The sequence below is a fragment of the Triticum urartu genome, chromosome 2 (genome assembly GCF_003073215.2).
Source record: "Triticum urartu cultivar G1812 chromosome 2, Tu2.1, whole genome shotgun sequence".
Lineage (NCBI taxonomy): Eukaryota > Viridiplantae > Streptophyta > Magnoliopsida > Poales > Poaceae > Triticum > Triticum urartu.
In genome coordinates, this window is record NC_053023.1 from 538,914,552 (window position 1) to 538,926,103 (window position 11,552).

At 45.4% G+C, this 11,552-nt stretch overlaps 1 protein-coding gene across 7 annotated transcripts; it reads right to left on the minus strand.

Moving 5' to 3' along the window:
* Nucleotides 1–79: 79 nt before the first annotated feature.
* LOC125538602 lies at nucleotides 80–10,948 on the minus strand. Of its 7 annotated transcripts, XR_007296450.1 has the most exons (7): nucleotides 9,190–10,835; nucleotides 8,870–8,962; nucleotides 8,722–8,787; nucleotides 8,090–8,554; nucleotides 7,851–8,009; nucleotides 595–1,412; nucleotides 80–511 (listed from the first exon to the last, which is right to left on the minus strand). XR_007296450.1 is itself a non-coding variant. In XM_048701863.1 (3 exons), the coding sequence occupies exons 1-3, from the start codon at nucleotides 10,607–10,609 to the stop codon at nucleotides 8,731–8,733; spliced, it is 408 nt and encodes a 135-aa protein (XP_048557820.1). In that variant the 5' UTR covers nucleotides 10,610–10,835; the 3' UTR covers nucleotides 8,722–8,730. The 7 variants fall into 7 exon arrangements, 1 of the variants encoding a protein (XP_048557820.1); XR_007296452.1 differs by lacking the exons at nucleotides 80–511; nucleotides 595–1,412 and having other exon boundaries at nucleotides 4,712–8,009; nucleotides 9,190–10,041; nucleotides 10,352–10,835; XR_007296451.1 differs by lacking the exons at nucleotides 80–511; nucleotides 595–1,412 and having other exon boundaries at nucleotides 4,712–8,009; nucleotides 9,190–9,353; nucleotides 9,440–10,835.
* Between the last annotated feature and the right edge of the window lie 604 nt (nucleotides 10,949–11,552).

Sequence of the window (11,552 nt, forward strand, 5' to 3'; positions counted from 1 at the left end):
CAAATGCTTCGTGATGCTTGTAGAAGTGCATGTTTCAGCCAATGCAATCCAAAAACCGATCTAAGAGCATCTACATCCGAACTTGGCAAATCCGGTCCCTCAAACGCCCGCGGACGCGTCCGGGTACGCCCACAGGCGCATCCGTACGAGCACTCATATTTCCTTACATGCATCCACATATCTCAAACCCGGACTCTCAAATCCATGCAAATACATGCACGTCAATCATGCAAAACAATGTCGCACGTAAATAGCAATTGTTGGTATCAAGCATACATAGCGTTTATAGAAAACAATGACGAAACCACGGATCATCCGGGAAAGTAGATGCACCCTGTCCCGATTGGTCACTCTTCTCCCTTTGATTGAGCCCTTGAAGTTGAGAATATGCTCCACTTGCCGGTCCATTTTCTCTTGCATGCTCATGAGCATAATCATGTCCACTTCTTCGTTCGAATCCGACGAATCGAAGAATTCATCTTGAATCATTTGGTCAAGCTCCATCATTTACCTAACAAAATTATAATAATTCCGGTCGGTTAATGTGTCAAACACATCAAGCGCAAGGCGGAGCCGGAGAGTTGCTGGACGTACCACGGTGGCGTCCGGGCCGGCGACAACGTCCCCCGCGGCGAGGACGGGAGCACTCTTCCGGAGCTGGCGGCGGAGAGCGTGGGAATGGCTGCGGAGCTGCGAGCCGGACGGTGCGGAGGAGGAAGAAGAGAGGGATGGGGTCGGGTTGTCGGGTCCGACGTGGTGGGCGTGTCCGGGCGCCCCATATCCATCCTATATTTGGGCTAGATATGAGAGGTGCCGGTCAACCCGGGTGTTTGAGGGGGCCGTGTTGGTCAAAAAATCGTGACCGAGTGGTCCGCCCAGATGTATGAGATGAATTTGAGTGGTCCGGTTGTAAATGCTCTAATGAAATAGACTAGACAATACATTTTTACGTCAACAATGCTGATTAAGCTCAACTAAGTAACTTACAACATATCATAGATGCAAACATTACAACTGGCAATGGAAGTCCCGATCCCGATAGCTGGCTCTTTTTTTTGACAGTGTGGCGCCTTTGCAGAAAAGAAGTTGCCGCGCATTGACGCGTATATGGATAGCGCACATACACATCGTTCAGATTAAAGATAGACGCATCAATACAGCAGAGGGCGTGGACTTTGGTCACGCTCAAACACACGGCCATGGAGACGCTGACCTTCGTTCCGCGTGGTGGGGCGCCTTCAACCGCTTTCCCATTTTGAGGACACATATTTTTCTCAGATCGTGCGGTACGTACCGTCAACCGAAAGACATTCTGTTGATGCAATCATGGCTCATACGCGGCTACGATCCAAGAAAAGAGTACCCTGAACTGCTTTCTGTTGCTGCCTATGCCAAACCTGCCAGTTTGTGACCTGTAATTTTTTGCTGCAGAATCAGTTATTATGGGTTCGAGTCGAGCAAGGCGGCAATCATTTTGCCAATCAGTGGGGAGCATTGATCGCGAAACGGAAGCTTAGGTGTACTACTCTACTGGGAAAAGCAGAGCATAGACCCTATGAGATCTGATCAGTGCTCCTCGATCTGGGATCATGGAAGATTAGAGAAGAGGACCAGAGATAAAGGCGACGGTCCTAGCGGCTTGTTTCTAGAAGCAGCCGGCCGAGCAACCCGGAGCCGCGGCATATGATGGACGTCGGTCGTTTTCTCCGCGCGACATGGAAGCGGTTCCCTTTGACAAGGAGCTCCAGCATGCATCGCGCAGAACGGCGCACAGGCTTGAAGAATTGACCGACGGCGTGTGCCGTCTGAGTTCTGCTCGTGGCATGTTCCGCGGTGGCGGTGAAGCCATCGACGCCGGTTCGGCGCTGAAACGAGTTCGGTGATTGGTGATGGTGGTTAGTCCATCTCCCGTCATCGTTCTGTTGTGCTGATATAGCCCGCTGCAACGTACTACAGTACTACCGTCTCTCTCCGATCTTGGAGCACGCCGTGCGCGCCGGTGGCCTCGGGTGTGACCGTCCTTGCGCTCACTTTTTAGTAGGACGCTTTTTTGACCGCAGGGTTGGATTTACGTGACGTTTGACATCATATTGGTTCGTGATTGGTAAAGTCACTACTGAATAATAACCTCATAAAAAAAAAGTCTTCGGGAGGACTAAATTGCCAAAAAAAAAATCACAATTGGGACAAAAAATTGCCGAAAACCACCAAAAATCTAAAGTTTGCAATAACCACCGTTTTTCGTTAAAAGTGTGCAGAAAACACTAAATGTGGGATACCCGACAGGCGGGTTCCACTGTCAGTGCCCATGTGGCGTGGGTGGACAGCACCGCGCAGACGGTCGTTAGATGGCTCCTTTTAACCATCTCGTCAGCTGGTTAGAATCCACCCCCTCCTCGCGTGAATCCTTTCCTCTCTGTCTCTGCCCCAACCATCGCGCTCACTGTCGGCGCCGCCCGCCATGGTCTCCTGGAATGGCGGGAAACGAGCTCCGAATCGCCGTTCTCTGAGCAGCACTACTCGGAGCATATATGTGTGAACCAGGGTTAGGGTTTTGAATTGGCGAATTCTTGTTTGTTTGCTCCGATTTGGCTGACCTTTTGGATGGGTTTTTTTCGTTGTTGTTGTAGTGCCCAGCCACAACTGAGGACATGGGTTGGTCTGGCATCGATGATACAGGAAATATCCTATGCCGCCACTGTTGGAAATATGCCCTAGAGGCAATAATAAAAGCATTATTATTATATTTCTTTGTTCATGATAATTGTCTTTATTCATGCTATAACTGTATTATCCGAAAATCGTAATACACGTGTGAATACATAGACCATAATATGTCCCTAGTAAGCCTCTAGTTGACTAGCTCGTTGATCAACAGATAGTCATGATTTCCTGGCTATGGGCATTGGATGTCATTGATAACGGGATCACATCATTAGGAGAATGATGTGATGGACAAGACCCAATCCTAAGCATAGTACAAAGATCGTGTAGTTCGTTTGCTAGAGCTTTTCCAATGTCAAGTATCTTTTCCTTTGACCATGAGATCGTGTAACTCCCGGATACCGTAGGAGTGCTTTGGGTGTATCAAACGTCACAACGTAACTGGGTGACTATAAAGGTGCATTACAGGTATCTCCGAAAGTGTCTGTTGGGTTGACACGGATCGAGACTGGGATTTGTCACTCTGGATAACGGAGAGGTATCACTGGGCCCACTCGGTAATGCATCATCATTATGAGCTCAAGGTGACCAAGTGGTTGATCACGAGATCATGCATTACGGTACGAGTAAAGTGACTTGCCGGTAACGAGATTGAACAAGGTATTGGGATACCGACGATCGAGTCTCGGGTAAGTAACATACCGATTGACAAAGGGAATTGTATACGGGATCATGCATTACGGTACGAGTAAAGTGACTTGCCGGTAACGAGATTGAACAAGGTATTGGGATACCGACGATCGAGTCTCGGGTAAGTAACATACCGATTGACAAAGGGAATTGTATACGGGATCATGCATTACGGTACGAGTAAAGTGACTTGCCGGTAACGAGATTGAACAAGGTATTGGGATACCGACGATCGAGTCTCGGGTAAGTAACATACCGATTGACAAAGGGAATTGTATACGGGATCATGCATTACGGTACGAGTAAAGTGACTTGCCGGTAACGAGATTGAACAAGGTATTGGGATACCGACGATCGAGTCTCGGGTAAGTAACATACCGATTGACAAAGGGAATTGTATACGGGGTTGATTAATCCTCGACATCGTGGTTCATCCGATGAGATCATCGTGGAGCATGTGGGAGCCATCATGGGTATCCAGATCCCGCTGTTGGTTATTGACCGGAGAGTCGTCTCGGTCATGTCTGCTTGTCTCCCGAACCCGTAGGGTCTACACACTTAAGGTTCGGTGACGCTAGGGTTATGAAGATATGAATATGCAGTAACCCGAATGTTGTTCGGAGTCCCGGATGAGATCCCGGACGTCACGAGGAGTTCCGGAATGGTCCGGAGGTAAAGAATTATATATAGGAAGTGCTGTTTCGGCCATCGGGACAAGTTTCGGGGTTATCGGTATTGTACCGGGACCACCGGAGGGGTCCCGGGGGCCCACCGGGTGGGGCCACCTGTCCCGGGGGGCAACATGGGCTGTAGGGGGTGCGGCTTGGCCTTCATGGGCCAAGGGCACCAGCCCTACTAGGCCCATGCGCCTAGGGTTTCCACCACGGAGGAGTCCAAGTGGTGGAAGGCACCCCGAGGTGCCTTGGGGGGGGAGGGAAACCCTCCCCTGGCCGCCGCACCTAGGAGATTGGATCTCCTAGGCTGCGCACCACCCCCCCTTGGACCTCCTATATATAGTTGAGGAGAGGGAGGATTTCATACCTCAGCCTTTGGTGCTTCCTCTCCCCCCGTTACGTCTCTCTCTCGTAGTATAGACGAAGCCCTGCTACTGTAACGCCCTGCATCCACCACCACGCCGTCGTGCTGCTGGATCTTCATCAACCTCTCTTCCCCCCTTGCTGGATCAAGAAAGGAGGAGACGTCATCCGTTCCGTACGTGTGTTGAACGCGGAGGCACCGTCCGTTCGGTGCTTGATCATCGGTGATTTGAATCACGTCGTGTTCGACTACATCATCCCCGTTCTTTGAACGCTTCCGCTCGCGATCTACAAGGTACGCAGATGCATCTAATCACTCGTTGCTAGATGAACTCATAGATGGATCTTGGTGAAACGAGTAGGAAAATTTTTGTTTTCTGCAACGTTCCCCAACAGCCACAACAAGCCGGCTGAGAAGTTGGTTGCATTTGACCGGCATCACATCTGCGGGAGATTCTTTGGCTACGCTGAGAAGGTTAGTACAATGATTCGTTCTATTCATACTCATATATGCCAATAGAACAAGTTAAGTTTGTAGATCTTGTGAGCTACTTCAGTGTCAGTGTGTAGAGATTAACCACTGTACATATTGTGAACAAGTTTAGTGTGCACAGATTATTCATTGTAGAAATTATTTTCAGGGAGGGTTCAGTTGTGTTGTGAGTGATTGGGCTAATGCATAATGGCATGATACACTAAAGAAAGCACTAGACAAGCTTTAGGATGATCATGGGAAGAGCAAGATAGGAAATATTGTTAAAGCATACCAGTTGTCCAAGTTAGCAGAAGAAAAGGAGCCGTTAGAGAAGAAATATGTGTTGAACATCAAGTTTAACAAAGATTGGTGTGAATATACTACTAAAAAGGTCATAATGGAGAATTACAAGAAGATTATGAATGAAAGTGAAGAACAGAAGAATGAACTTTAAGCAAGGGACCTCAAGAAGGAGAACTTGGAGCTGAAGAAGTGGAACATGGAGCTGCAGAAGGATGTTAATCTGTTGAAGCACATCCAGGCTGCGTAGGTAGAAGTTATTTGGAATGGTAGGCAAGATTCAACTAAAGGCATTGGTGAGTCAAGGAAGGAGAAGAAGAGACTAGAGTGTGTCATATCTGACCCGTTGAAGGCTAGGGAGGTTAATAAGAACAAGCATGAATGAAATCTGTGATGAGTGATTGTAATATGCAGTTATTATTTATGTTCGCTGGTTGTGGTTAAGATTGTGTTGTCATTTTTTTTGAGACCTAAAATTGTGATGAACCATGATCTATGATTAAGACTATGTTGTTTAATTGGGACTATGATGAACCATGATTGTGTTGAAATGTATTTGATATTGAAATGTTAGGTCCAATTGTATTTAAAGTAAGGGTGAAAGTGGTTAGGTTAATTTCCACCCGAATTCGTTTTTATATGATACGGTAAGAGATTTTTTACATCCGACAACAATTTTGTTTGAATCCGAGTCTCATTGATACGATACGATACGGTATATGATATGGTATTACTAAAATACGGCATCAAATCCGCTTTTGAATCTGAAAATAAATATTGGTAATGATACGATATAAGGATTATCCATCTCAATCCGATACGGTATTACCCCTAACTTAAAGTATCATCATCGAGGTTTGTCGACTCCTTGTATTGATGATCATGAACAAATCATCAACATCATTCATCCATAAAGATGAATGAGTGATACGTCCATTTTGCATCATACTTTTATATTGATATTTATTGCATTATGGGCTATTATTACAAGGTTTACATGAAGAGGGAGAAGGCCTGTAGCTGGAATTCTGGAACGGAAAAGGAGCAAATATTATAGACCTATTCTGCACAACTCCAAAAGTCCTGAAATTTCATGGAGAATTATTTTGGAATATATAAAAAATATTGGGCAAAAAAAGCACCAGAGGGCACTACAAGGATCCGGGTCTATTGCAACAAAATCGTTTGTTGCAATACATGTCATTTCGTGGCGATAAGTACCTATTGCCACGAAACGGCATTCGTTGGCAGCTGTTGCGACTGGACACATGGTAATAGGTTATTGCCACGAAAAAGCAACCGTGGCAATAAAGTGTGCTATTGCAACATCCATGTTGGAAGTTGCCACATGTTTTCCCGTGGCAACACTCACTTGATGCCACAATTATATTTGTGGAGATAGCTTTAATGCAACATGCAACGAATCGTGGCGCCTAATATCTCGTGGTGATAGACATTTGTGGCAACAACCTATGCCAACGACGCCCATTTCGTGGAGCATTACTCTTCCATGGCAATAGTCAACTGTGGGAATAAACTATGGCAACAATCCCTATTTTCGTGGCATTAGGCATGTTGCCACGACCCACTACACTTGTGGCAAAAAACTATGGCAACAATCCTTGTTTTCGTAGCATTAGGCATGTTGCCACGACCCACTACAATTGTGGCAATAAACTATGGCAACAATCCTTGGTTTCGCCGCATTAGGCATGTTGCCACGACCCACTACACTTGTGGCATTAACTTATGGCAACAAATATTCCTGTCGTCGTAATAAGAAATTGCAACATACTTGTTTTAGTGGTGATAAATAGGTATCACAACAGTTGAAATGTTTGTAGCGAGAAACTATTGCGACAATTTAAAATTTCCATGGTGATACTCTATTTCAACAAAAATTACTTTGGTGGCGCCGAACAGTTATCGCGTCATGAAAAAATTTGTGGTGCCAGACAATATGAAGTGATCCGTTACAACATCCTAGTGCAACAAAATAGTAGGCATATCGACTGAGATATGACGCAACACTTTTTTTGGTGGTGCTAACATGTGGCAACCGAAAGTGGGTTGTAGCATATTGCAACCGTAAAAAAAATACATGCATTCAATTACAATATTCAAAACCATACGTATAATATGTAGATTCATAAAGTTCATAATTCTCGTAGCAAATATTCATCAAATGAAACTCAGATATAATTTAGCCATCCTAATTAATTGCAAAGACTAAACGGTCCGTGATCTAGAGTCCAGGCCAGCTAGTTCTTTGGATCCAGCAATCAAGAAATAAAAAAAGTTCTAGTTAATGAGTCCAACATAACATACACCATACAATTATTCCAGCCCCATAGTTAAAAGGAACTATCGCCAGACTAACTAGACTAATACTGTGTCAGCAAGCATGTAACTGAGGGATTAGAACAATCATACAAGTGTAAATGTCTAAAGCATAAGCACAAGTACATCTACTAAAAGGTTCTGCTACTGATTTAAGTTGTGACCCGATGTATAGTTTCAGTTAAGTTCATGTCCCTAGCTAGCACATATTCATTTTTTGTTTAAGTTGTGACTCGATGCAGCAACAACACATGGTGAAAGAGAAGAAACAGCTAGCTAGTTATGAATGCCAATGACGTATAAAATGCAAGTGAACATGAAGAGAAAGTAAGGTTGTGACTTACCATTGCTTTAAACATTCGAGAATTCCTTGTTGCAGCTTGTATGAGCGCATTTGAAGAAATAATAATTGGCCTTGAACTGGAGTTTTATTAGGACTAGATCTCTATAAAAGTGTATTTTGCAAGTTTGGGTTACTATTTTCTTTGTCAATCCTTAGGCACCTGTAAATATAAGTGCACTTTTAGCAATGCAAGTAAGCAACATAAATCTTACAAGGTCGCAAGCATATGACTGTAATCACCTGTTGGGTTCCCATCTGTTGGCTCAATGCTACAAACTTTGTCATCATGTTTTTTTCAAATTCCGGTCTTGATGTTCGCTCCTCTTCCAACAATCTTTCCCTTTCAGCATGCTCTTCTTTTAACCTCTCCTCAAGTTGTTCTCTCTCAGTACACTCCAAGTTAATCCTCTCTTGTGTGTTTGCACGTTCAGCTTGTAGTTGATCTTGTAATTCGTTGACCTGCTGGCTGAGCTCAGAGTTTTGCTGCTGGGTGGCTGCTGTAGCACGAGCTTGCTCTTCAACCTGGATACGAAACCTTTGAGAACCAGTTGAAGGTTTGGCCATGTATCCGTACCCACAAGGCTGCGATGACTTGCATTTCAGAGTCTCTTTGTATGCGGTCTGGAAAATATTGTTTTTCTGCTCACTTGAAAGTGGACCTTCAGTTTCAGTTTCTTTGTTTTGAACCTCTTGACGTGCTTTGTTCTAAAAATGAAAATAACAATTATAGGTACGGCATCAATACTGACACTATATAAAAGATGAAACAAGAATAGCACGATCCAACGCATGAATAATCCCAGCTGATGATGAAACACACCGAATGCACATCATTGAATAAATATAGAATAACCAAAAGTCAGTGTACTTACGCAAACTTTCTAGGACTCTGTGTTAGACCATGTTCCGTCGTTTGTGTGGGTGAGTTCCAAGTTTCTCTGCAAGTAATATAACAATGAGATGCTTGAAACACGAAACCATATTTAGCAGCGAGGCATACATATTTAGTTAGACTCATACCTTCTCAAAGCTTACTTGCGAGTAAGATTTTGATCCAATTTTATGTTTTGTCTTCTGTTTCTTACGGTTATCGGCGTTCTTTCGGCTGCGTTCCTATCAATTTATTGAAACCAAATATAACCAGTCAGACAAGCCATTGTAGAAGCTGAAGATATTGTACTGAGTGTGTACCCAAATAGTGTAGTATAGTGTGGGCTTGTGCATGCACGGGTATGGATACAGTGTGGTCTTTTTTTGTGTAAGTGAACGTCAAAAGAGCAGAGCTAGCATGTGTTGGTGGTTCAGTGGAAAAGAGGGCTTTTGTTGCCTTGAACACACACCCGAGTCTAGCTGCTCTGGTTCTTCTCTGTTCTGGCCCTGAGTCCACATTACATCTAGCACCTTCAGTGTGATACCAAACAACCAAATATAAAAGAGGGAGAGCAGGACACGCCCAACAATATTGACAATCTCTGAATAAGACTTAGTACATTGGCAATAGTTTCTGAAAAAATGTGAATGAACAATTATTGCAAAAAAGGAGGGAAAATACGACGATGGAGCGACTTATTGCAACATTATTAGACTAACCACAAAGTCTCGCGTCTCCAGTCTTGTGGCTATCCACATTTGATAAAGTCAAGTAAATGAACTGAATTCTCAACTTCAGAATACCCCTGTACATAGAACTAAAAAAAATCTAAAGAAGATACCGCCTAAAAGCACAATTTTTGCAATGGTTAACCCGAGATTTAAGATTTACTACATCTATATGTCATACTCTACCTTTGAGCTGGAGCTGAGGTCAGTGACTGATCGGATTAGCATGGATGATGCTAGGTGTAAAGACCGAGCCTAGCGCAGCGTCGCCCATCCGATGTGGTTCGTCAAGTGATCGCGTGTTGGCGTGACCCTACAACACCTAAGGGCATTGACGCCTTGATGCCCAGCCACACCAAACGTACCCAAAAGGCTACAGCCCACAAGGCTACGCCAAGGCCTGGCCACGTCTGAACAAGACCTGGCCTACCCATGAACCAGTTCCAAACAAGGCCGCCGTGGGATTGTCTCTGTACCTGATGCAGCGCTGTCAGCCTAACCTGGTGCACGGCCAAACAACTCTACACAATCGCTTGAAGAAATCAACATCGACCCTGATGCCTGTGCATCAGAGGCTCCTAGTAGCTCCACCCCTGCTGTGAACATCATACTAATTAAATACACTCTGTAGGTTCAGCCAATTGAAGCAGGATATGAGGCAGATGTACAGCGCTCCCTAATTGTAACGAAAAACACTATGAGACTGATCCCATCAGCCAATTGAAGTAGGATATGAGGAGTATGGAATACCAAAAAAAACTGATCTACATCGCTTGCTATGGAGGTTCAGGAATGCGGCAAAGATGATAGGATACTGAGTCTAATCTAAAGATTCAGACTGAACCCAAGGGAAAAGAAGTGAGCTGACAGATTGTGGGACAAGCAAGATGGGGGAAGACAGACCTTGAAGGTGTGGCGTGGCTTGCAGCCCATGAGCTGGAGCGCGCTCTGCAGGATGGGGCGCGTGCAGGGGAAGGTGCTCCTCTGGCGGTCGTCGGCGACGGCAATGTATAGCGGCGGCTGCTGCTTGGCGGCGGCCATGTTGTCCCCTGCCCTGACTAGTTCTACGACCAAGCGGCGAGCGGAGGAGAGAAGGGACGAAAAGAGCGGCACGTCGAGGAAGAGCTCGTGGGGGAGGGGGGTTTGAGCCCGGGCGGGCATTGTCGCGGCGTGCAACACCGAGGTGGTGTCGTGCTTGGTCCAGACACGGGATTAATGGGCAAGGCGATGAGACGGGAACTCCGTCGACGCCGACGCCAGACCGCATCGCTGCTGCCGCCGGCATGGCCGAGGACATGGAGACGCGGCCCACGTCGGCGGGCGCAGAGGAGAGGGAGGAGGGCGAGATCAAGGAGCGGAGGTTCCAGGAAGGGAGGAGATCGGGAGGAATAACCTGACGCCGTGCAGCTAACTCGGGTGTGGTTCGCCGTGTTGACGCCGTCATGACGTCGGCAGCACAGAGGAACCACGGACGAGAGCTCAGATCCAATCTCCCGTGAAGACGCCGTGGAGTGGTTCTGTTAGGAGGGTATTTAGGGGGAAGGTTAATATAAGCTATTTTTTGGTGGAAACAAAGACTTTAATTTGGGACCTTTTAGCGGGAGGTTAAAAAATATTGGCGCAAACAACGGTACACCTAAATTAGGTGGTGAGAAGTAATTATTTTTATTTTAAAAAAGTAATTATTTTTTGAGGGAATGTTCTAGTTTGTAAATCTATTTTGAGACGGAGGAAATACTAAAATTTGTTTGTAAAAGTTATATCATGGTTAAAAACCCACCAAATCCGAGAATTATGGAGGGGCGATCCGGCACCCTCTCCCATAACGTTCTTGTCGTTGATATTTGTATAGTCATCATCATTTGAGGAAGCCAATTAACGAACTAAATAGAGTTTCCGTGCTTTATATTATAAAGCAACCATCACATACATCGAAGCAACCGATACAAACACATGCCACACACACCCAAGACAGGATACATGAATGTCGGGCACCGACACACAACCTCAAAGACTACCAAGCACCTATAAGATGTGCAAAAAACGAATCCGCTTAGAGCCGATGGAGACCACCAACACGAGGAGCGATTATCCGCGAAGATGT